This window comes from Centruroides sculpturatus, unplaced genomic scaffold (genome assembly GCF_000671375.1).
Source record: "Centruroides sculpturatus isolate CEXI.00-Female unplaced genomic scaffold, Cexi_2.0 scaffold1123, whole genome shotgun sequence".
In the NCBI taxonomy this organism is placed as follows: domain Eukaryota; kingdom Metazoa; phylum Arthropoda; class Arachnida; order Scorpiones; family Buthidae; genus Centruroides; species Centruroides sculpturatus.
This window is the reverse complement of record NW_019385642.1, coordinates 157,328-185,280: the sequence shown is the minus strand read 5'-3', so window position 1 is coordinate 185,280 and position 27,953 is coordinate 157,328. Positions and strand designations below refer to the sequence as shown.

Here is a 27,953-nt window from a genome sequence, read left to right as displayed (position 1 = left end):
TAGAATTACCACAAAAACAAATCTATTATGAAATTATTGATGACTGAAAAATACCAGAAACAGAGTTGACAGTAAGATTCAACAAGTGAATAAAGTGCACATTACACAGTCTACAAATAGAGGAAGTTTTGGATGAAGCAATGTCACCGTGATAATAAAATGGAAAAATATCAGCACAGAAAAAGACTTAGTACTTTAAAGTCATTGCAGGTATAATAATTTGGCTGAACATTACAGCACCTTTGAGCAATATTAATACAGATACTTTAAAGTAGAAAGTAAAGCTCAAAGCCTTTGTGATGATGCTTATTTTTCTGATTTATTGTGAAGCAATCTCATAGTGATTTATCACTGTGAGATTGCTTCGTTGAAAACTTCTTGAAAAGTAGTGTGTGTAATGTGCACTTTATTATATTGTTGAGTCTTATCCATCAAATCTAGTTCTGCCACAATTTTCAAAAGTTTTCTTTATTTAGATGTTTTCACTGAGCTTTACTTTTGAACCTGATTCTACCAGTTTTTTTTTTATGGGATTTGAATGTGAATTTATGTAACAATGCACAAAAAATTTATTTAAAACTTTAGTCAGACACTCCAGTTTGAAACTAAACTAGTGTCTGCCAAAACATAAAGAAAAATATTACCTAAGACATTTGATAATTAATAAATATTTCAACAGGACAGTTTAATTTAAGAGTATTGGAAAAGGGTGGGATATTGTTTCTTAACACGAAATAACTTCTTGCTAGATTATGTATACTGGTAAAATTTCATTTATAATATATTTTAATAACTATTTGCTATCAATTTCATAACTGATTATTATTTTTATTAAAAAAAATTATTCTGAGATAACCTAATATCTGCCAAAAGAGCAATAACTATTAACTAATTTAAATTAAATTGGTTGATGCAATTTAACCCAATTGACAGATTGTATCTTCATATTTGAAGTTTAGACTATTCACAAAAATGTAACAGATTGTATCTTGTTAATTTTTAATGTGAAAACAATATGAAGCCTAAACAGATGTTCATTTGGATACTAATTGCCATTTGTTTATTTTTTCATTTTATAATTTCTTTAAATATTAGAAATAAACTACAGTAGAGCGTCATTTATCCGAAAGAATTCCAGTTGGCAAATTTAAATTTTCGCTGATGCCGTGGCACTGCAATCTTTGGCTATGTCTTGGGCTGCTTAAATATTTTACGTTTCTGATACTAAATTAACTTCTGAAGTATAATTTTTTATTGTTTTTATATTTTTCAATATATTTATTTTGTTTGTACAAAATAAAGAAATAATTTTTAACGATACAATAGCCACGATTATTATTTTAAAAAGTTTACGTTAGGGCTTAACATCGACGAAAATTCGACGCAAAGCGACACGCAACGGAGAAAAATTTCAGGATGAGATAGGTTAATATATTTTTTCATACGTAATCGGTTATCCGAAAAATAAGTTATCCGAACGACCCGAGTCCCCAATTGATTCGGATAAACGACGTTCTACTGTATAATTAATTAGAGAGAAAAATACATAATAAATACTTACTAGCAACATTAATACTCGGGGTGGTCCCGATGTAGGACGACTGACCGAGAGGAGTACGGGCAGTCATGGCACCGGGAGTGGTCGCCACCGGGTCTCTGAAGTGTTCTTTGAACCAACGGAAGAGAGAATTTATCGAATGGAAAACTTGCTGTCTGTATCTAAACCCCTCGGCTGTAACTTTAATATATTCGTGTCTAACCTATAAAATAAATTATCCAATTTACAGTAAAATGGTAATATACATGATTTGATAAAATGTTAGAAAGGTAATTAAAATTTAATATAGTATTTCAACATTAAATAATTCTGTTTTATGAATATATTTCATAAACCATAAAATTCCTTCTTAAAATTTGATTATAAACATTAAAGTAAATTTATATCAAGACTGTTCAGGCTTCTTTCATTTCTAGGAAAAGAAAAATTATCAAGTATTCATTAAGGTTTTTATTCTAACACCTAAAATAATTTATAATAATAATTCTCTTCCAGATTTTCATCAAGCCTCTCTTAATTTAAAATAAGATAATTATTTCATAAGCCAATGTTGATCACATTTAATACTTGATTTTTAAATGCTATGCAATAAATCATGCTTTTGTGTGACACATTATTGTTTACCCAAAATATTGTTGAATCATAGGTAAACTAGAGACCAAAGTATAGAACAGCATTCTGAAAAACTTTCCTTTTTACATTTTTTATTATAATTATTACTTTAAGATTTCTCACAAAAACATCATGCCCAAACAATATTAATATCAGAATTAGCTTAATGTCTTTAGGATATGGGTTATTTTACTTTTTGTATCTAGAAAAACCAAAGATTTCAGTTTCATTTTGTATAATTCACATAAAATTATAGAAAATAGATGTAATTTCATGTAAATTATATATTTTAGTACAATATAATAAAAACATTTATAATTTCATTTTAGGATAAGAATTTATCCAGGTGTTTGTTCTAAACTATAATTCTAAAATAATATTTACTATGTATTATTTTTAATGAAATGTATTATTAAACTATCCCAAAATTTTGGATTTTATGAACTTTGCAAATCCATGAGATCCAAGCATTCCATAAATAAAATAATGCATTCATAAAATATTTTCAATGCATATTAAAACAATTCATACCTTATTACGAGGAAGATAAGAAAGTACAAAAGTTCCAGGATGGACTTTGCAGGCAGAAACAAAATAATGAATTTTGGAAGGTGCTTTTTTCTTCTCTTCGAGCAATAATTCTTCTAGTGCTTCTCGCTTCCCGCCTTTTGCATCTCTAAAATACTTGAAATTTATGAGATCTCTCGCATGTAAAGCCATTGGTTGAACATATCGTGCAATAATTTCATCCAGATCTTCAAATTCCTAAGGATTCATAAGATTATAATCTACTGAAAATTGCAATCAATACAAGCAAGACTTACATACTATTCAAATTTAAAAAATTATAAATCACTTAAATTATTTTTAGTTGGTGAATAAGCAATGTTTTACTTTTAGGCAGAGAAATAAGTCCAGACCAAAATCTGCACAAAATGCATAACAAATATAGTTCTTTTATAGAGGTGGAGCATTAGCAAAGCCTCTTCTATGTTGCTTACAGAATTGAGTTCGTTCTCAGAATTTGATTGGTCAATTTTGATTAAATTTTGTCATTTTATATAATATGAAATGAGAAAATTAAAAATGTAATAAAATGCAGAACCCATGGTTTCATTTTCAAAATACAGTGGGGCCAAGTGACAATGTCCAAGGTTGCTAGTACAAGTACATGCAATTTTTAAAAATTATTTTATGCCAGCAGTGATGTCAGTGCCAAAGTAGCGGCAAGAGATCATCATAGATGGCCTCTTCCAAAACATTATTATTGACATGCTAGTGCTTCAACTCAATTCTTAGTTCATGTTCAGACAAAACAAACTGTGCCAAGTTTACTGCTACATATGTGTTTTATGTAGAACAGTAAATAAAAACACAACAACTAAATTTATTAGATTTAATAAACAAAACTATTTTTTTTTTATCTTTAATTACCTCATTGTTTATCCAAAGAGACTGTCCCAAGCTAAATGCATTCTCTTTACCTTCTTCACGAACATCTATGTGTTGATTAATACCATCATGTACTTTCCAAGTTACAGTCAAATGATCTGCACCCTAATAAAAAAAATTTGAATATTGAATAATATCAAATATCTTAAACTATAATGAATTATACAGACTAGATTTGAAAACCATGTTATTTATAATAAATCTGAAAATATTACATAATTTTATAATTGACTGTCACACATGAATTTGAAGCAGTAAAAGAATATATCAACTTCTTCAACAAATAATTTAACTTTTACAGTATAATCATTTATTTCTAGATCGTAATTAATATTGTAATTACAGTTTACTTTCTGATTATTAATTAATATTTGCAAACTATATATTTTTATATACAGAATACAATCATATTTTCAAACTGTTGAATATTCCTTCAACAATATAAATATTTATCTTGTGTAAAGGTTACTCATTACCGGGTACTGGTAACAATGTAACCTTTACACGTAACCAAAAATACGGTCAAAAACGTTTGTTGTTTTTTCAATTAAATATTTTACTGGTCACTTAAAGATTTTTTGTGAGTCTATTATAAATATTTGTATTTTTTTTAATAGTTAAATAATAATGAAAAATTTCTTAAACTGCTGAAAGTTATATAAATAGACTGTTGTATACAATTTTAAAATAATGATTTTATTACAACAAAAATAATATAATTAATTAATTATCCAATATATCTACAGTAGAATCTCATTTTAACAGATTGCAAAACAATTGTGAGAGATTCTGGACACACCCCCCCAATTAATTGAAAATCGATGTCAAATACATAAATTTTTAGAAATAATATTTCTGATTTTAAATGAAAAGTTTTAATGTTAAAAGCGAAGAAAACTGGTAAAACTGACTTCCTTCTCAACGGAAGTTCAACATCCTTTTTGTTTTCCCTTATCTTCACAAATTTGAGTCACATGCAGTCCAATTACCCCTCTTTAAACCCCCACTCTTCCTAAGTACGTGGGAATAATACAATTCTCTCATTGGAGAAAATCATCAAAAAAGGGGATTCTTTAGTATCGTTCGAGGAATACACCAAAAGATCCCAAAGAGGACAGACGTATTCCATATTGTCTCCTTAAGGCCAACGCCCTTAGTTACGAGTACACCACGAAATTCCATAGTAGAAGGACGTATTCCATATAAGCTCCCTACAGCCAACGCCCATATTCGACTCCCATAGTTCATACAAAGTTAGTTATTAAGTTACTAAATACAAGAAGGAAATGTTTATTGATGTGCTGTTAAAGAACTAATCAAGATAAGAACATTTGTATTAACCAAAAATATAGAAGAAGATAAACATATTTTGAGGTAGTATGGTTTAAATTGAAGTTGTCATCTCTCTCATATAAAGATATATTTGAAGGTCCACTTTGTATAATTTTCTTGTTTATTAAATATTTGTTTTTAATGTTAAAGGAATGTCTCTTACAATATCTGAATCAAAACTATCTTATCATCTCCTTAACTATTCAATACACGTGTTAATCCGCGGGTTACAAAACTGATTAACTGGTGTCAAGGATCCTGATGAGATCTAGAATTTACTCTCTAGATCTTTTTTTAAACATTATAAAAAACCCTCCTTAAAAGTAGTGAGCCAATCTAATGATTGTGTGTCAGTAAGTGACATAGGTCAAATTCTATGCCCTTGGCATCTCACAATTGTTCGGAATAACAAATTTTTTTTCTAGCCCCATCTATTTCTAAACTATGCTTTTTTTCAACATTTAGTTAATATGTAGATGTTTCCAGGAATTTATAGAGCACTTATTATATCTAGGTTATGAACAGGACAGTACAATTGACAAATTGTACCAAGAGAGCATGCTGATAAGATTGAGAAGAAGCCATCTAGTGAACATTCTGATGTTGGTCAAAGTGTAGTGCCAAAATTTAGCAAACCATCAAGTCTTTCCAAGTCATGAAGACCTTCCTGACAAGTTTTGGCATAAACAAACAGGATGTAAAGTACATGACATTGCTAATATCAAGCAGTTGTATTCAGTAGGCAGAAAAGCAACATCAAAACAAACAAAGATGGATGAGTTTTTTAACCAATTGTGAAGTCAAGTGAAGTGCTAATGAGCATCTCCTTTTATGCTTACAATACATACAGTTTCTGTCAGCTTTGTCATACATATATACAGCATACTGTACAATCTTGTAATATATATATTTCTATAGAATAAAGAAGAGCAATCCAAAGAAACAGAATAATTTCATGTACAGAAGGTTAAATAATGGATATTTTCCTGAGTGTGCAGGATATCTGTTATCCGTGATATAACAGATTCTTAGAACAATAGACGATTTTCAGTGGCCTGAGCAATCCACTGAAATGAAATTCTACTGTATATATATTTTTTCAACAAAATAACAATATTTGACAATTATTTTATATTTTATTAGTTTCTTTAATTAAAAAATCATAAAATCTTATATATTATAATGGAATCATTCTAAATCTTACTTTACTGCTAGGTCTTATAATAACTTCTCCTTGTTCCATATTTGCTAGAATCTTCTCTGCTTCTTTAAAACTAATGTTGTGGAATGATGGATGAACAATAACTCTCTTGATGTAAGCTAAATAAAATTATAAGATATATTAAAAATTAAAATATTTTCTAAAAAAACTGATATTAAAAAGGAAATTTGTAATTATGAATAAAGTTTAATTACAAAGAAAAAATTTGAAAAATCAAAATATAAATAATGTGTTTAAGAAATAACAACTTTTTGTTCCAAAATGGCAATCTGATGCCTTTAAGGAACCAATCTGTTATTCTCAGAATTCACAGCAGTTTGTCATTGTAAATTTCCATTATCAAAAGTTTCCAGTGCCTTAATATTGTTAAATTTAAAGTATGTCCTATACTTACAGCAAATAAGTTTGTACGTAGCAATAATTCAAAATTCTTTCAATGTTTGTGTTAAAAACTTGATTATCACAAATATAAGCAGTTTCACTTTGAGACTGATAATTAACTGTTTGCAGCAATATGGTACAAGTTATATACCAAAAGTTAGTATGCTCTCAGTGTCCAACAATTTCCTATTTCCCTGAGATTTCCATGTTTTCTAGGATGAAAACCTGCATTTTTCCATGACTAACTGAAAACAACTCAATGCATAAATTAAAAACAGTTCACAATTTATTTGATGTTACCAAAATGAAACTCACAGTTCAATTCCCTTTATTATAAAATTTGATTATTTTTTTTTTTCATTTTGATTAATCAATTCATATACTGTTGCATCAAAATGTGCAGAAGATTATATATCACATGCAAGTTCAACATGACAATTTTTTTAAAATATGGAAATTCTAACTGATACTGTCAACCTCATAATATAAACCCAATACAATTTTTCCAAATTATGCAATTCACAATGAGTAAATATCACAAAATAATAATACTCTTTATTAATTACAGAATAAAATAAACCTCTTTTGCAGTTCTTCCAAATGTGTATTAATGTCCCCAATCTCCTTATTAGCTTCTGCAAGAAATCATCATCGTCTTTAGCTCTTTCACCATTTCGGCAACCATCAACTTCTCACTCCACTCTTTCCCTTGCTTTATTTCTTCCTGTTTACAAGCTATCATAGCTTCCTTATATCTCTGGGCTGCAATTCAAGTTGCATAGATGAATTATTTTGATATACAGTGGGTGATCGGTTAACGAACATAATCCGTTCCAAGACTTTGTTCGCTATCCAAATTGTTCGTTAACCGATTATCGATTTACCACAGGTTTCTATTGTAATTTGATTAATTCGTTCTGGAGACCCCCAAAAAATAAAAAATATATACTTTCTTACTATGTTTATTCATGTGTAATAATAAAACTACATATATACACTAATAAAAATACATATATTGCATTTTTATTAGTCATGATTTTTCCGTTTGTGGGGGTTAAAGAATCTGTCCAATGTCGATTACTTTTCTGTCTTCTTCACAATTTTTCAGAAGATCTTTCAGAACACTTCTTCAAAAGATCTTTAATAGCAGATATCGGCATAAATCTGCATTTTCAGAAGAAAACATAAAAGAATTGTTTCTGTCAGAAATATAAAAGGCTGGAATTACAAGGGAGAGTTTCAAAGTTCGGGGGGATGTTATCCGATCAGTATATACTGGGTAGAACGTCAATGTCGACATCTCCCGCGCTCAGAAAAGTTTCGAATTGTTGCCTGAAGAGAAAGGAAGACCAATCGGTATTCGTTATTTTACGTCACTTCTTCTTGTGTTGGTTCAGTGAAGTGTTTGTTGTCTGATCATAAAAATCTTTCGCTAAAGTGTTCGTTATCCAATTTGTTCGTTAACCGATCACCCACTGTATTCAATTTTCCCAATCCACTTGCTGACATGACTACATCATGTAATTTCCTGTAAGTTACAAATGTCTCTTCTTTTTGGTTTCCATTAAGCATACTTTGTTGGTAAAAAATCCACATTCCATATGAACATTACCATGGGACATTATTAAAATCATTTTCACAAATGATCCAAATTCTTTTACTTCACCATATTGATGTAACAGACTAAGCCAGAAAGAATCAAACTTGTCATGCTGTCTGAAATAGTGTATAACCATAATCACGATTTCCTGGAGATGATAAAATATCTTTTTATTGCTTAGCAATTTTAATCAGCTTTAGAATCATTTACCAAGTTATCAGCCAGAAGAGTTTCTAATGTAATATCTAGCAGTTTTGTGCTTTCTATTCCTGGCATAAGCTGAATTTACGCATGACCATATCTTGGTCAATTTGCATTTCAGTGGCAACTTTCCAACTATTTAGTGGTTACTGCTCATAAGGAGTTTACACAGCCTTTTCAAATTTCTAATATCATTCTATCAGTTACTCCCTTCATTCTAACTTTTCTAATTTTCCAATCTTAAGTGGCATATCAAAAGGTCTACTGGTCTACTGTACATACTGTACAGAAATGTATATCAGTAATGGAACTCACAGAATGTTTTAATTTACTATCTGAAATTTACGATCACAAGGTTGGAATAGACTTATTAAGAAAATAGTTAAAAAGGTGGCAGGTATCAAGAAATTACTGACTAAGAAGTGACCATTAATTTCATGTCTATTAAAAGAAATGGAAGCATAGGAATCATTCACCAAAAAACATCTCACATCTCTGCATTAAATAAAGTTTATTTAGCCAGATATTACATATAATTTATATTAACATATTACTAATCAAACTACTGTTTTCATTAAAAAAAAAGTATTATTTGTTATAATGAAACCTATTAATTAATAAAAATTAAAATCTATGTTTATTGTCTTGTATCTGTAAATTAAAAATTTATAGTGTGTAAAGCTTGTTAATTTAAATAGATTTCACTATTAAAATCAGCAAAATCTCAATAGATGGGTGACACTCAAATGAAGTAAAATCAATTAACCATGGTAAAATCTGTTCAGATTACAGTTAATAGGTTTAACAAGCTATAATACTGGAAATAATACTGTCACTTAACATGTTTTACTTCCAAGTTCTTTACTTATACTTTAAATCTAATATGCACATCATTTCTCAGCTTCTCAAAAAGTTGAAAAAGGTGCACATTAAAATAGAATTAATACTGTACAGTAACATCTTTCCAAAAGAGACAAATAAAAAAATTGACTTTTAATTAATATAGTGACCAGTTCCAAACACTGCAATCATAAATTGCAAGCTTTGCTGAAATATAGATGGATTCAACATAGCATTTATTCGATAAGAGCTTTGAAATTGTTGTGATTGGACCACCTCTACAACCTCATTTCCAAAGTAAACCAACTGCTAGCTAGAATTGCCAACTGCTTTTCAGTGAATCCCATGAGACAACATTTAATAATAAGCTATTTACAATTAAAAAAAGCTACATTTTTTTCATATAACAATTTAAAGCCACATAATTCAAATTTTGTATTTTATTAAAACATTGGAGTAAATATTTGTAATTATTATACTTAAATTTAATTAGAATGCATAATGTAATCTTAGATCGTCATTCACATCATGTAACAAAACAATATGCACATTCAAATTGTTTCTGTTGCTCCCTTTCCATTACATAATGCTTTATTCACACTGCAATAATAACATTTTTTTCCTTTTCCAGGTTTAATACCAAATTCCCTGAGATTTCCATGACTTTTCCCTTATCTGATAACTTCCTTGACATTTCCAAGTTTCCAGATCCATTGGACACCCTGGATCTGCAATTGCTTCTAAAGAGAGCAGCAGTGGTTTCTGACAAATTATAATGTGAAGATGACAAGACTTAATTAATTAATGCAAGTGTCAATAGTGAGACACTTGGAAAAAAAAAAGTAAGGAAATAGGAAACCCTTGCCCTGACCAAGGAGACAGTCATGTAGCTTTTGCTTCTGTCCAAGTGCACGTTGTAAAAAATACATATAGGTAATCCCAGTACATAAGTGCTACTTTTTAATGGCTTTCACAAGAGCTTGCTAAGCATTGAACTTTGAGCCAACTAATCTGTTCAGAAAATATATGCTCAGTTTTGGATAAAACTAGTTTCCAAATACACCCTTTCATCTGATACCTCAGCAAACTCCTATGAATTAGACAACTGCTGCATTCATTAATCAATTATTTTGGATAAAACATATAACATGAATACAGGATGATAATTTATATAAAATTTTCTGTTTTTTTCTTTTGATATTAAAAATATTAATTGACTTCTGAACATTTTGATAATTTATTCATCACTTTCATTAAATAATCCAATACTTACTGTAAAAGTAGTTACAAAAACTTATAATGAGATACTTGACCAATTTTACTATTTCTTATAAATATATTGTGAACTGATTTTACTATACATAGTCCACAAACAACGTTTTTTGTTATTCACTTTCATTTCACTATTACATTGTGGTTTTATATAATATTTTTTAATGCATCTTTATTATTATTAGTGTTGCTACAAACCAATTATCAGTTATCATAAACAATTAACCATTTTTCTCATTTTTAAATCTGTTATAAGAACAAACAGAAATAAAAAAATATTGTTTTGTCTCTCTCAAGTGTAACAACAAACTGTAACTCAGTAATTCCTTATATTCTTAATAATCAATTTCAAAAAATTATATTCAATTACACTTAACAACTGTTTAAAAACTACTCTTTATTGTCTATTTATTTAAAAATGATTGATTACTTACTTTGTCTGTTTTGTCTCTTTTGCAACTCCTCTTCTTGTCTTCTATCTTTATCTTCAGAATCATAGTCATAATATAAATCTTTTGTAGGCCTATTTATAGAAATTAAATTTTCATAAATATCTTGAACTGCTTTATACAGTATTTATAATAATCATAAACATATAGTTAACTGATTCTTAATAATTTAATTAATCTGATAAAGTTTGTATCCTTACTGCTTACAGTTTTTTAATAGCTAAAATCAAAGAAATAAAGAGACTAAATATATAAAAATAAATATTTTGAAAATAAGATTGTATTGAAATAATTCTGACATTTATACTTTAACTAAATAGTAATGTATTATTATCTGTCTCTCTCTCAGCAATATTAAATAGGCTGAAAACGTTTGGAATAAAGAAAAAACTTGACAAATAGAAATCAGGTGTGTGTCTTAGTATAGTATAAATAGTAATGATTGAATATTTTATCTTCACAAAACATTAGCAAATAAACTTAAGTGACAAGAATATTTTAAAACACGTTTTCTGAAAAATTATTGTTCAAACTGAAAGTTTTCTAGAATTTCTGTTTAAATTCATTCAAGAAAATATATTAAGGCTAGAAGGAATGCAGTGCATCACACCACTAATATAAACATAATACAACCTGTATAAAATTCCATTTATATTGCAATATAGATTGTATTTCTTTTCATTATGGTTAAATATTTATAAGAACATTTAGAAATCAGTATATGTTATAAAATAGATCATTCTTTAAATTAATCATGTTGATTGGCTATGAATGAGACAAATATATAGGATAAAAAATTTAGAGAATGTAAAAATTGTAATTAAAAAATTACTTTAAAAAATTAAGGTCAGTTTCAAAAGGTAAAAACACAAAATACACTGTTGTTATACTTTTCCAGAATAATAATTTTCATCTCTATAAACAGAAAAGTTATTAGAAAAGTATTTAAATACTACTACTATCAAAACATATGATGCAGATTACAACAAATGTTTAATCATGTATGTAAATACTTCAATTAAATGTTTGAAGCAAGAGAAAAATAAAAATTTTTTATGCTTATTCCTTATACATACACATAAAGAACAAGCATTGTAAAGTATTTTTTGTATGTATGTATGTATGTACGTATGTTTTGTATGTATATGTATAGATCAATAAAGTAACATATTTTATGGATATAATAAATATTAATAACTCCATTTATAACTACTGTATATTTGTATGAAATATTTTTTATCATATGATATTTAATATTGCCTCTAAAACTATCACAATTACTATTTATTCAAATTATCTATATATATAAAAATGAATGTATGTGTGTGTGTCTGTGCTTCATGCATTGCCACACCGTTTATCTGATTGCATTAGCAAGTTGTTTAATACACTCCCGCAAAGATTTCTGGCATAGTACATTTATCTTACGATAGATGGCACACGTGTATACAAGCACTGTGTGTTCTGTGTGTTCGATCGATTTCAAATTGTGAAGACCATTTCCTCCCCTCCAAAAAATATCTCTATACAGTAGAACCTCGATTATCTGACCCCCGATTAACCGACACCTCGGTTAACCGACCGTCCTAGTCGGCAAATTTCAAATGTCCGTTAGTGATGTGGCGCTACAATATTTGGCTATGTCTTGGCTACTTTAATATTGTTTTTACATGTTTTAGCTGGCAACACTGGATCGACCATGAAAGGGAGCCAGTATTTAAACGAGGCTTAATTTTCTAATTTTTAATGATACAATAGCAACGATTATTATTTTAGAAAATTTTTGTTAGGCTTAACATCGAAGAAAATTCAACGCAAAGTAGGTTAATAGCGATATACTAATATACTGATATACTAATTACATGGATTATAATAATATACTATACTAATAATGGATTTTTTCATACTTTTCAGTTATCCGACTTTTCAATTATCTGACCAACCCCAGTCCCCAATTGAGTCGGATAATTGAGGCTCTACTGTATATGCATTTGTGAACTGTTATTTACGATATTTGTAATAATTTTTGTTTAATTAATCACTTTATTTCAACTTTTTTTTGTTAATTAGGTATTCGCTCAAACTTTGTTAAAACCTTAACTGTATCTCAAACAACAACCAAAGTCGTAGGAGGAAATTTGCCTATTTTACCGATCTAGGGATCCCCTTTTCCAAAATTTAATATCGACTCAAATTAATTTAAAAAGACAAATTACAATAAAACGGTTTATTATCTAACTATCAGAAATTTCACAACATGCCAAGGAAGAGAAGAAGGAGCAATTAAATAATCAAAATTATAAAGGATTAAAAATATATATATAAAAATGGGAAATATCGCATTTTTAACAATCTCTGCGAATATGTGGGCTAAATTTAAAGAATCTGTGCTTCTCACATGTACAACTGTATGTGGCCGGCTCACACGTCGGAAAACCTTCTGGTTTATTCGTGTATGCACCAGATGGAAAAACAAAAAATATCGTGTATCCACAAGCACTTCAATAAATAAATAGAACTGAAACGACATTTTGAAATGTTTTCCCAATGAAAATTAATAATAAGTTTCAATAAAAATGATAAAATGTAAATTTAATTTTATCATAACGAGTTTGCTTGAATTTCGTTTCTTCTGAGATCGCAGCAATGCGCGACAGGTAAGCTAGTTTTAAATAAAATGATTTAAAGAGGAAAAAAATTATTATATAGGTATAGAGTTATTGATAAAGGTACAATATAAGAACTAATTACTATATTTTTAAGATGCTATTTATTTTTACAAACCTCCATTCGTTATTTTTATCGGCTAAATCCGAAGAGCGACAAGTTACGTCTACTGCAAATCGTTCAATGTCAATTTTTGTAATTCTACAATGTAATGTCATTCCGATCTAAACAATAAGGGATAGAATAAATTTTAAATGTAAAATTATAAATAAAAATTAATTACAAAAATTGGTAATTTACAACATACCTTAACTCGTTCTTCTGGATCTGTAACTCGCTTATCACTTATCATTTTTGTAGGTATGAAACCTGAAATACCATTGTCTAATCTCACTCTTACTCCCATAGCTTGTCCAGGACAACTTCCAGCATCAAAATGATTCCACACCTGAAAATTTATTAAACTATGATTAATATGAAGTGTTAATTAAACTAATTAAATAAATGTCAAAACCCAAAAGTCGGTTGCAAAATAAAAGCAATTAAACTATCGATTTCCTCTACACAAAAATGAAATAAATAACAAAGTTTTCTCAGTTTCATAAACAATATAAAGTCAATTTACTAAATTTTATTAAATTACTTTTTACTTTTATAGTATATAACTATCATCATCTGGAATACTAAATAAAAATTTATTTTTATACTGCTTTGACTAATGTATTATTTCAAAGTGTTGCAACAAACAATTACAAGACTTCTTCCTTAATAATTCCTATTAAAATTAATTCTGAAGATTCTATTTGCCTTGTGAAGACAGAAATTTTTGTTTTTACTTTATGTTACATATAGTTATTTAGAACTTATTAGCATTATGCTTATAGGAGATGGTCCAAAACCTTCTATACCGGTTTTTATACGTAAGCTGCTTATAAAGCAAGTCTACTGTAAGCTGACAAGGCCAGAAGATTCACTGAAACCAGCAATAAAGAACTTACAACTTTACTTTACTGACTTCATTTTGATTTTGTTAATTAAGTCATTTTTATTACATATTTGCATTTTATCATATTTAATAATATATTGATTTATTAATTATGGCAAAATAAAGTACAAGTGATGTTTTGTCTACAAATGATAGATTTTAATTATTCATATGCAGTAAAATTCCAATTATCTGAATTAATTTGGATCTTGGGTTTGTCCAGATAGTTGAATTTCTTCTTAGGATAGTTATTTTTTTGTTATACTTATGTACATAATTATACTACATACCTATTTACTTTTAACAAAGTCGAAGGGCAATCTGCATAATCAGCACCCAGATAATTGGAGTTTTACTGTATTGAAATATTTATACACAATTCAATGCAAAAAACAAAGAAACACAAACCTCGCTCAATTCAGGAAAATCATTTTTCAGACAGAATGGGCATTGCCAAAGACCAGTTTCATCATTTCTAATAGGATTAGCTTGATCTAATTGTTCTCCTTGAGGTTTCTTTCGTGCAATTCCAACAACTTGTACTAATACTAATTTTCCTGTTAATTTAAAAATTTTTTACTTATTTATGATGCAATAAATAGATTATTTTTTTCAAATTATCTATTTAATAGCACAGTTGATTGTTATTCTGCAAAATATACAAAACGATACACTAAATTCAGTCAAATTATGACATTAAAATCAATATAACCAAATGTTTTATCAATTCTTTGTTTATATTTAAATAATCTCTACATCAATATATATCAGTCATCAATGAATAAGAACAAATCTTTCCAAAAGAATAAGTGAAGTAGAATCTTATTATAATCAATTTGGAACACATCTATACCGATGATGATAACATCTAAACAAGGTAAGTAATCAAAACTACAACTACTAGAAATTCTGGTTTCCTGTTAAACTCTGACATTAAAAAGATTTGTTAAAATAGTTAAAAAAATATATAACTTGAAAATTTAATAAATAATAATAGTAATTTATTCAGCTTGTAAATGAAGTAAGAAAAGCCAAAGCCAGCTCTTTAAATTACCATTCTGTGAACAAATAACACTTAAAACAATGTCTTCTTAATCACTGTTTAAAATACTAGTTAAACTAACAGCATAAAAAAAAAACAACTTAAACATGCCTCTTTATCTGAAACCAACCGGATGACAGCTGTAAACAAAACTCTGATTATTATAAACAAAAAAATTATAAACATATTTTAACCTCTATGTTTTAGGACAAGCTAATTTTGATAGCATTACATGGATGATACTGTAATTACCTCTACAATAAGCAGATTCTTTCAATTATATAACACAAAATTTTCTACACTACAGTAGATCCCCCTATAAAACCATTTCCTATAGTTATGATTCCTATAAAAATTGTGGCATTATCCGTAAACAACGGTAAAAATAACTCCTATAATACGTAAAACGTCATCGGGCAGCCGAACTACTTACCCGCCGTCCGTAGCGCCACGCTACGGAGAGATTTCTATCGTCTGGACAGTATTATATAAATTATATATAAATTAGGTACTGTACATATAATTATATATTAATTATATATAAATTAGGTACTGTATATATAATTATATATTAACTTAATTTATTGTAACTTTATTATAATTAAATATATATTTTTCGCCGTCTAGCGTCACGCTACGGCGAGTTAGGCGACCTATCGTCTGTTTAGTACTGTAATTTTATACATTTCTTGTGAAAGAAACATTTCTTATTTAACGGCCATAAAAATTATTTATATTAATGATGTCTCCAAAGGTCAACGAAGTTTTCGCAGAAAAATAATATCAGAAATCGCGGCCGCAATTTGATGCGCTGTTCCGCGACGAAACCAAGCTTTAGCAACGAGCGTAGTCAAAGGGTACACACTCGGTAAGTAATCCTACAATTTTTTGTTTATAACGTAGTTTATACGGATTATTTTAAAAAAAATATACGTATTTTGGAAATGTTGAGTCGAATTAGTCTAGAATCGATTAATTTTATGAAAGAAAACCTTTCAAACAGCCGTAGTCCGTAAACTATGATTCCTACAAAATTGATTCATAAAGAACGGAACGTATCTACCGTCTTATAGGGGGATCTACTGTATTTATCCTGAATCTATGAATTTATTTACTTAGTGAAATGATGAACTAAAACACTCAAAGATGGCAAAAACACACTTCAAAAGCCTCACTTTTATACAGTATAAACTAATTGCTAGATTATTATGAATCCAAATAAAAATCAATTTAATTACAAAATTATTTATTTTCCAGAAATTAGGATTTCTTCAAAATTATGAAATTAATGAAGCAATTTCTCATAAATTCTTTCAATATCAAAAACATTTAATCCTTGTTAATTAGCTATGTTACCATATTACAATTGTAAAAAAAATATGAAAGCAGTATAAATTAATAATGTGTATCTTTAAAAAAAAAAATCATATTTTTGTATTATTAAATAACTATCCTTTTCAAAACATTAAATACTACTTTATTACAGCAAACCAATGTAAAATCCTACTTGTTTTGGGCCTATAGAACTGGGTCACCTAATATCTTCAAGTCATAAACACAAATTACATGCCTACAATTCACATAATAGAAAACTCTAATATGTTAAATCAATGAAGTTTATTCTAGTTAAATTGATTTTACACAATTTCCTAATAACGGTACAGATCCATCATTTAGGAAAGTTGGTCTCAAAGATTTTGTTACAGTATGTCAAAAAACATTTCCCACCCTTGCAATGCTGAGTGAAAACTCCCAAATAACTTTTATACAAATCAACTTATATAATGAAAACTAACTTATATAATAAAAACAAAAAACTAGATTAAAATGAACTTTTCTAACCCCCATAAATTTACAAAAGATAAATTTTTTAATTTGCAAGTGTAGATTTCTATGTCAAAAAAGAATCAACCTTATAAAAAACTATAAATACTGCTTAAGAAAAAATTTACTAATATCTTATATAATCATATTAAGGTAAGTTGAAGTAGAATGTAATACAGACTTTAACATTTTGAATCAACCAAAAATAACTTTATGCGGGTGGATAGAAGGAGACTATCATAAGCAACAAGAGAAAAAAATTATTTGACTTAACAAAAGTGGTTTAGATTATTAAAACATACACCACTTTAACTAGTGTTTATGTAAACACTATTAGAAGTAGTGTGAAAAAGTTCAAATCTATGGAACTGTGACAAATTTACCAAACTCTGGATGGCCACAGAAAATCTGTTCTTGAGGTCAAAAAATCTTGAATTTATCAATGGGATCATAAACAAAGAACTCTACTGCTAGATCCTAAAAAAATATATTTTTCAATAAGACAGAGATTCCATGCACACAACTGTTTCCTGTTGAATATTGGACTAGCCCCTACAATTAGTGGAGGCGAGTCTAGTACAGGTATACCTCGCCTTACGTCAGTAATTGGTTCCAGGAAAACGACTTAAGTCGAAAAACGACGTAAGTCGAATTTACTTGTTCCTAGTGACAAGAATCTACTTGTCACTAGGAAAAACCATAAATTACTATTCCCAGTTCTGCATTTTATTTATTAATGCATTTTTAATAATATATGGTTAATAAGAATCTATTTTAAGCTTACAAACAAATAAATTTTAGTTTTTAATAGAGTACAGAAAAAAGTAATCTAAATTTACGAATGCATGTACTGTACTGTAAATACAGTACATACTTGTAAATGTACATATTTTAATGTGATTTATGTGCTTTAAACGCTTTTCTAGTGATATTACGACTTTAATATTTGTGGCGGACAAACGTAAAGTCGAATAAAATGACTTAAACTTGATTTTTATTTTTCCGTATACATTTTTGACAAACGACGTATAATCGGGAACGACGTAACTCGAAACGACGTAAGTCGAGGTATACCTGTATTCAATTGGGTTACATATCAAAATTCATTTTACATATTAAAGATATGAAACAAAATGGCAAAAGAACAGTAAGAGACTGAAATTTTTGATTGCTTATTTTGCCAAATTAATGATTTCTTACTCAATAATTTGTCTAAAAGATTAACAATCTACTGTAATGAGATAGATTACTATTTCTTTTTAAAAATAATTATATAAATAATTTATCTAATTTCAAAACTTATAAATAAATACAAACCAATGTAAAATGTGTGTGGAGTTTCTTTTGTGAGCATGTTAAAAGTTTCTTCGGCCGACGATGGTCGATAAGGCGTCCGAAGATCTTTGTAACGATAATTCAGTTCTGCACGTATGTCATAAAGAGTGATGCTCTTGTTACCGAATCCTTGTCTTTCTAATTCCTCAGCAAATGCATCTAAATCTAAGTCCTATTTTTTAAAATATTAATATAAAAAATTCAAAACTTAAAAATCTGCATACACATATAAAACTTTACAAATTGTATTATACTATCTTACAAATAAGTTAATTATATAAATTAAATATAATACACCAAAGTTTTAACTAATAAATTACATTCTTTATATAAATTCTTTCCTTATTTTTTTATGTATCTAANTTCATCGACGTTTGGGTGCTTTGCATTAGAAACTGCTAACATTTTCTTTGCTTGCTTTTCTAAACATTTCTTGGCTTCATCAAGCTGTATTTTCTGATTCATATTCTTTTTACAGATGATGCACAATAAATTCTTACCATACCCTTTCTCTTTAGGATCTACTTCACCACAAACTACGTAAACAAACATATCACACGATTTACACATGTGAGCACTTGATGCTGCTTTTGAGCAAACAATACAGACTATGTCTTGTATAGTGAGTGCTCTTTACAGGCTCTGTACGAAACTGTGATGGCAATTCTGCTGAAGTTGAGAGTAACTGAGTGATGACTTCTTCAACTTGAAGAGGTGATTCCTTGGAGGTGCAGGGTAACTGAATATTCTTCGTGACTGTATCATCAATCAATGGTATAGAAGGCAGTTTAAAATTATTATTGATAAATTCTTGTATTTCTATAAATGATTCTGCAGAAGCGGGGGATAACAGAATGTCTTCTTGAGTAAGATTTGACTGTGATCTCATAATCACAGTCTCTTGTGAATCTTCTAATTTTTCCACTCTTCCAGTCTTCTTCTATTATACCACAAAGTGTATTACATTTGATAAAAACTGAAGAAGACCTTGAAAAATTAGAAAATTGATGCAAAAACTGATGCACATTCAATTTTAGCTGTGGTTCTTATTAAGACAGAGGATGGCTTTTATAAACTTGATACTAAAACAGGTATTTTAAAACAATTGTATGCAAAATCTGAATTCAGTGTTTGCAAAGAGAGATTTTTAACGAAAGAAGATGGATGTCCCTGCTGTAGAAATATCTTTACGTCAAACAGCAATAAAACAATCCCTTGGTACTGGGCAGGGTTTCAGAAAATGTGACTGCAAATCTAAATGTACCACAAATAGGCGTGCTTGTCGCAAAAACCAATTGCTACGTAATTCAAAGTGTCACCAATCTTTAGATTGCACTAATAAGTAAGTACAATTTTATCATATGTTTTGCAAATTCATTTCCCTAATAGTAATAATATTTTAAACCGTTTGATTTTTGTATTAAAGTTTTTTAATTTATTGATGATTGATTCAATCAACTAATTTGTTGATTGTTTGATTGTATTAACTTGATTCTTTAGATATTGAAAATTAAATAAATAACATTATGTTAATTTAAACGTACAGAAACGTTGCTGTTGTTCCAGCAAAAATCTTATTTTCACTTTACCGAGTGCCTAGTAGGTAATGTGCAGATTACCTAGATACTCTGCACATTACCTAGGTAATTTGAGAAATAGAACAATTTTAGCAACTTTAACGGATCACTCTAGTTAATGTGCAGATTAGCTAGGTAATGTGCACATTAACAGATTTCGAGCTTTAGCGGTAACATATATAAAACATATGAATAGCTAATTAGAGATGGGATAAACATGAACTTATTTTTAAGAAAATGACCATTTTATAAAAAACTGAAAGCTGCAAGAAATTTTCCATAAGATATAACATATAAATTAAATAAATTAAATTATACAGTATTATACTATTAAAGGTTAATACTATTTATTAAACAAACTTTATAATAAATAACTTATTAAGTACAAATTTATACTATGCATTGAGTAGATAAATATGATATATATATATACTGTATATATAATTCAAAGTTTGTAATATCCAAAGTTGCTTCCATTTTGAAGCATCCTATACATTTGAAATTATCCATATGGTAGCTTTTAGACAAAAGTTTCAAGAAAAATTCCAATATCTCAAAAATCAAACACTTTACTATATAAAGTCATTAGAGCCAAGAACAATAAACCCAACATTCCTAAACCACACAGACAGTTTATAGAATATAGTGCAGTCTATCACTGATTTATATTATAATAATGAAATATACTGTATTGTTAAACTATGATATCATCATTAGTTTTTATTATTTAAATCTGAATGTCAAAATTTCTCACAAATCTGAAACCAGAAGGAAAATCTCATAGCATATGACTGCACATGGTTTATTATTTTCCATCAAGGCAGAGTTGTGAAGCACATGGTAAAGTAGGTAGGCCTACAAATATAAAAAGATGACTAACAGACATTAATTTTTAGACAATTGATTAAGAATTAAACAACGTTTTTTTAATACGTAAACAATATGTCACCTGCTAGTATATCAATAAATTGAAAATTGAATTACTATCTTCAAGTGTACATTTCCAAAAATAATAGTATAAATTTGTATATATGTTTTTTTAAATATTTCAATCAATCTTTGTTGTTTCATAAAAAAAAATGCAAAATGGTTTTTAAGTATTTCCCTTTTCACAAGTATGGTACAATTATATTCTTTAAAAATATTTTTTTTAATCATTATCCAAAACATAAATTACATTATAAATAAACTTTTTAGCCATTTTATATCTGATTGAACAGAAGTTCTCGCACTTTTTGGAACATTCTAGAATGTTCCGTGGTAGTATATAAACAGGTCGGGGTACATGCTATAAGAAAATACCAAATCCAGTCCTCTCACTCTACTTTACCATGACCAACCAACATCTGCTAACCAAAGATCAAGTTTGCCTGCTCCTCATTTATGACTATTGTTCCAAAAAAAAAGGAATCATCATGTATGAATTGCTGCCACAAAATATAACCATCAATGCAACTTTCTACTGCAAACAACTCGACGTCTGCAGCAGAAACTGATGGAGACCCACCTGGAACACCAGAATATCATACTGCTGCATGACAATGCACGGCCACATATGGTTAGGCAGACCTGCCAAAAGCTACTGGACCTGAATTGGAGGTCTCGCACCACCTGCCATATAGCCCCGACATTGCACCTTCGGATTACCACCTGTTTGCCATGCTTGACCGTCACCTGGCTGGCAAGGAGTTCAACAATGAAGCCGACTTAGAGGCCAGCCTGACCAACTTCTTCGAGTCACAGCCACCAGAGTTTTATCAAGATGGCACTTGTCCCTTGCATAAGCATTGGCAGGAAGTGATCAACAACAACGGTAATTACACTGATGACTGAAGTCAATTCCGTACATAAAATTTTCTTGGTAACATAAAATGCATCCAAAAGTGCGAGAATTTTCTGTTCAATCCGATAGTTTGATACATTTATGTTCAAAGAGTAGGTAATGAACTCCCTTAATTCAAAACAGATTATTATATTAACACAGTGGCCAAATTATGGCTCATCTAGACCCTTACTATGGCTTCTGTATACTACAGTATAGTAAGACCCTGCTTAACGCTGCCTCAATTAATGCTGATTCAATATAGCACAGTCTGCTTGAAGCCTAAAAACGCTCAAAATTTACACGGCATTTCATTGATTCGTATATAATACAATTATTCCCAAACATGAACCAATCAGCAAAAAGTGGCAATTCGTCGTAGCACTGTACTTCCCTTAAATCTATGTTTGTTTTGTGCAATTTTGGAAAAAATATAACATCATGGATGCCATAGGCAATATTGACTTTGCTTGGCAAGAATTAACTGATAAATGCATGAACAAAGTGTGGAAGAAGTTACGGCTGAAACTACCAAGAATTCTCAATGAGAAGAACCTATTGCTGTATTGTTAGATTGATCAAACTCAACCTAATCGATACAGCAGGACTAGGAGATGTAGACGAGCAGGATATTGAGGAGTTACAGCAGGTTTCTGGTGAGAGCCTTACCAACAATGACCTTCAGGAACTGGCAGAACAAAGAATTCATGTAGAACTGGAAAATAGAGATTCTAAAANTAATATACTGATTACATGGGATATAATAATATACTACACTAATAATGGATTTTTTCACACTTTTCGGTTATCCGACTTTTCAATTATCCGACCAACCCCAGTTCCCAATTGGGTCGGATAATCGAGGCTCTACTGTATTTTACATTATAACAGATAAAATAATAAATGTCATAGTTATAATCAACTTTTAATCATTTAGCTAAATGTTTAAGTTTAACTTATTACTTTATTAACTGAGATAGAAAAATAAACAACACACACATTTTTTCATTCAAAATGACTTTATATTTTCTAAACTTGAAATTAACATATAAAATTTAACAAACCTTTAGTTTCTCTGGATTTTCTAAAATTTCTTCTAGTGCTCCAGCAGGATTAACATCCTCTGAAGTATCATCATATTCTAAAGCATCAACTGCCATTTTGCGTGCCCATTCGTATGCTTCCGGATGAACCCGAGACCCATCTAACACTTCAACGTATGTTTCAGTACTAAAAAGAAATTAATCATAATTTCAAACACATCATTTAGTAAACTCAAAATTTTAATGCTTAAAAAACTATTATATTTACCTATCGCCAAGAGAGCTGGTATCTATTTTAATAAAACCAGCACAATTGATAAACACTTTGGGACCCATTCGACAAACGGTTACAAGTTGCGTTCTGCTCTCTAATCTTTGATGTGTCTGTTTTAAATTCTAAAATAGCAAAAAACAATTCTGTGTAACTATCATAAATTACTTTTTAATTTAAAATGTTGCAACAAAATGAATATAATTCTTAAAATTTGGAATCTTCATTACAAAAAATGTTCATAAATCTAGATAAATCAAAAATTTAGAGAGATGTACAATTATCACATATTGAGAAATTTATGCTTTATAAAGCAGCATATAGTTTAAATATAAGAAACTAGAATTTTTATAACCCTATCAAATTATAATTACATTATTAATTACTACAAAAAATATATTTATATTTTAACTTAACATTTAAAATTAACTGTTATGATTATGTTAATTATTATCTGTACATTAAAACATTGAAAACTGCCCGAGTTTTACATTTGCCCATTACAGTTTCCCAATGTATGCACCTCACATCCACATCTGACCGATACTCAAATTCTTCCTATGCTCACTACAGCATTTCCATCATAATTATAATTCCTTCCACAGCAGCCATAATTCAACTCCTGCAGATTACTTGTATTGCACAATAATGAGCGATTACAACTTTGCAAACTGCAGAACACAAAATGCCTTTCTCTGTTACAGTTGTTGTTTTTGTTTATGGCATTTCTTAGAGGTAGTAAATGACAATATGTTTGAATAAAGATGGGAGAGGACTTGAATAGCTATTCTATCTATTGGCATAAGTTGAACTTCTCAGGTAATAATCAACGTAATTACAGTAATTTAAAAATGTAGCATTCATTTTGGAAGAACACAAAATATTTAAAAAGGCAAAAAAATAATTGATAAAAATTATGTAATTATGAAAAGAAGAAAGACATAAGTATCATCTGGAATCTGATATTTCAGAGAAAGAAAAACTAAAATAAAGTTAATTCTTAATTTAAAATTGTAAGCTTAAGGAAACTATAATTTTAATAAGTATAAAATAAAAAAAATGGTCTATTTACTACAGAAAAGCATTTGAAATTTAAGATAATAGTGGTTATCATGATAAATTCAAGGATAGAAAATAATTTTAATTTACAAGGATTGGTTAGTTGGTTAATTTTTTTTTTGGCACAAAAGCCATGCAGGCTATATTGCGCCACGACACATGGTACAATGAGGGTAGAAAATAAATAGGGGAACATATATACACATAAACGAAACATCACAAATTAACCAGGCCGAGGTCAAGAATGACTCAACGACCAGCCGATTGACTGAAATGGAGCATGATTTGAGCCTCCCATTTATCCGAAGCAGGGGCCAAAGCAGTGTGTTGGAGACGTTATGTTGCCCCTCAACTACCAGGATCCCCCTTTCCGGCATACGGGATTCCACGCACGGCAAACACGTGGTGGGCATTCAGATCCCAGGGATGGTAAAGATAAGTTACTAAACCATCTCTGGGAGGTCCCCTCACCACAAACAAGAACCCACATCGAGGGGTTACAAGGATTGCTTTTAATTGTTGATTACAAGGATAATTTCTCTTCATTAAAATTAATTCAATTAAAAATGGTAGAGGCCCATATTATTCTTGGTTCTCAATTGGAAAGAAAATCCTTCTGAAATAAATAATTTGGTAATGCACCACAATGTAGTTCATTAAAAATATTTTACAATAAGTAGCATAATGTGTAATAACTGTTTTTTATCTTAAACATATAATTACTAGCTGTTACCCGCGACTTCGCCTGCGGAGGTTTTGTAAGCAAACCCTGTTTATATTCAGTATTTCAACAACCATAGTAATTGTTATATAACACCTACCACTGAGAATGATGAGAATTGCCGAGAATCAAACAAACTGTTTTCAATTTGATAAATTTTCTGAAACATGTACAATCATTCTATAATCGAACCAATAAGCAGAAAGAAATTCGAATTTAAAACGGTTCAAACATTTGGTTAAAAAATTGAAATATATAAAAATATTTATAACAGTGTCTGAAATGAAATGCTCTCTCTTCCCCCCTGCAGGGGAATTTCGAAAAATCTCTTCTTAATGTGCATTCCCATGTCATACTCTACTAAAGCGCAGTTAAAAACAAAACATCACATCTAAAATATTACAGAAGCTGTTCTTTCGGTTAAGCCTTAATGCTCTCCCTCTCCCTCCCCCCACTGGGGAATTTCAACAAATCCCTTCTTAGTGTGCATTCACATGGCATACCCTACTAAAACGCAGTTAAAAACAAAAAATTGCATCTAAAATATTACAGTAGAAACCGTTTTTCCGGTTTAGCCTTAATGCTCTCCTTCTCCCCCGATGGGGAATTTCGGAAAATCCCTTCTTAGTGTGCATTTCCATGAAGTACCCTAACTGTGTACCAAATTTCACCTGTTGAGGTTCAGTGGTTTGCTCTGGGCGATGATGAATCAGTGACTCAGTCAGTCAGTCAGAACAAGTAATTTTATATATATAGTTATTTTGAGTTTGGCTAGCTAATTATACTTAAAAATCACTATTATCCCCTACACATTGCTGCAACAAAGATGGCATGGAGTAGACTACTACTAGCAGTTGTACAGGAAGATGTTGAGTTAAACAATGATTTATATGTTTGAATCCCAATAATTACTCTGTAAACTAGACATGGAAAAAATTAACTATAACTTTACATTAACAAAATTAATAATAAAATATTTAAAATTGTTTTTCTAAATTTTTAAAATTCAGAATATTCCAAATGAAAAACATAATAAATTAAATCTTCCATTTAGATTCTATTACAATTCACCTAACATTATTAATAATCCACTATATTAATTTGAAATAAATAATATTTGAGAAAAAATGAGAAGATAAACTCAATTTTAAGATACCTTTAATAATGCACCGCCTTTTCTTGGACCCAATCCACAAACAAACTGAACTAAATGTGAAGTATGGGGATGAGCAATGGCTTGATTTATGTCTACTCCAACTTCATTTGTACGATTAACAAACTCAAGATACAAAGCATTAAGTAGATCTTCTCTAGGTATGTGTTCCTGAAACAATTCAAATTGTAAGTACAACAAATAATTAATCATTTATATATTACGTATTCATTATTTTTAATAGCAATTATAAAAAATTTATAATAATTTTGTAAATTTTTTAACAAACATCAAAATAAATTCAAAATTACGGCATTAAACATTTGACAAACTGTATATCTGCTAAAAAATTTAATTAATTTATTTATTTACAAAGGAAATGTTCCGTTTAAAATTTAAAAAAATAATTATTATTATTAACCGCTCAGGTCTCCAATGCTTCTATCTTTGGAATTTATTTTTTTAAAATTCAAAATTTGAATCTCCAAACGACGTGTGCCTGCAGCAGCCAGATGAGTGCTGTAGCGTTGCATCATAAACAGCCTGTCATGCTCTTGATAGTTGTTTTTCTTCTTTAAAATTGATTAACAGGCCTTTGCAGTCCGCTTTAAAAATTACTAACGCTTCTAGATTTTGCAGTTGGTTTATATGTCGGGTTTGTCGAATCATTGTCGCTTGTTGTAGATTAGGTGTAATTCCATTTTCGTTGGCATATATCGCTAAGGTAGTATTGCTTTTCTATTTTTCGATGTTCGAAATTTTAAAAAATAAATTCCGAAGATAGAAGCATTGGAGACCCGAGTGTTTAAAAATCGAAATTGGACCAGAAAAATTTGTAGAGGAAGACCCTAGAAATGGGTTGAAAATGTTTGTGATACATTCTAAGTAGTAACTGCAAAGCTATACAAGATTAATGTGACATATTTGTAATTATCGATTTGTTTATTAGATGAATTTGGTGTATTTAGGAATAATACACAAAGAGAATATTGAAATCTCAACAACCAAACTCAAATCTAAATACTAAAATACTTTCACAACTTTTAAATATAGACACTGAATAATTAAAATACCACCACTACAGTGGTTAAACCTAAAAGCAGAAATACAATGTAAATCATGAAGACTGACAAAATTATCGAAATCTGCAACAGCTTTCAGTAAGTATATATGTTACCACTAAAGCTCGAAATCTGTTAATGTGCACATTACCTAGCTAATCTGCACATTAACTAGAGTGATCCGTTAAAGTTGCTAAAATTGTTCTATTTCTCAAATTACCTAGGTAATGTGCAGAGTATCTAGGTAATCTGCACATTACCTACTAGGCACTCGGTAAAGTGAAAATAAGATTTTTGCTGGAACAACAGCAACGTTTCTGTACGCTTAAATTAACATAATGTTATTTATTTAATTTTCAATATCTAAAGAATCAAGTTAATACAATCAAACAATCAACAAATTAGTTGATTGAATCAATCATCAATAAAATAAAAAACTTTAATACAAAAATCAAACGGTTTAAAATATTACTT

The 27,953-nt window shown here is 29.3% G+C and overlaps 1 protein-coding gene across 1 annotated transcript in view; it reads right to left on the bottom strand.

Annotated features, from left to right (window-relative positions):
- The window catches only part of LOC111640824 (transcription elongation factor SPT6-like), a 143,850-nt gene that overhangs the window by 2,083 nt on the left and 113,814 nt on the right, over positions 1 to 27,953 (bottom strand). Inside the window, exons 23-34 of the mRNA XM_023386887.1 lie at positions 26,422 to 26,589; positions 23,483 to 23,610; positions 23,236 to 23,401; positions 18,755 to 18,944; positions 14,980 to 15,128; positions 13,894 to 14,034; positions 13,704 to 13,810; positions 10,905 to 10,993; positions 6,159 to 6,274; positions 3,605 to 3,727; positions 2,702 to 2,935; positions 1,562 to 1,760 (exon numbers count right to left, since the gene is read on the bottom strand). Coding sequence (XP_023242655.1) covers positions 1,562 to 1,760; positions 2,702 to 2,935; positions 3,605 to 3,727; positions 6,159 to 6,274; positions 10,905 to 10,993; positions 13,704 to 13,810; positions 13,894 to 14,034; positions 14,980 to 15,128; positions 18,755 to 18,944; positions 23,236 to 23,401; positions 23,483 to 23,610; positions 26,422 to 26,589 — 1,810 coding nt within the window. The remainder of the gene's footprint in view (positions 1 to 1,561; positions 1,761 to 2,701; positions 2,936 to 3,604; positions 3,728 to 6,158; positions 6,275 to 10,904; positions 10,994 to 13,703; positions 13,811 to 13,893; positions 14,035 to 14,979; positions 15,129 to 18,754; positions 18,945 to 23,235; positions 23,402 to 23,482; positions 23,611 to 26,421; positions 26,590 to 27,953) is intronic.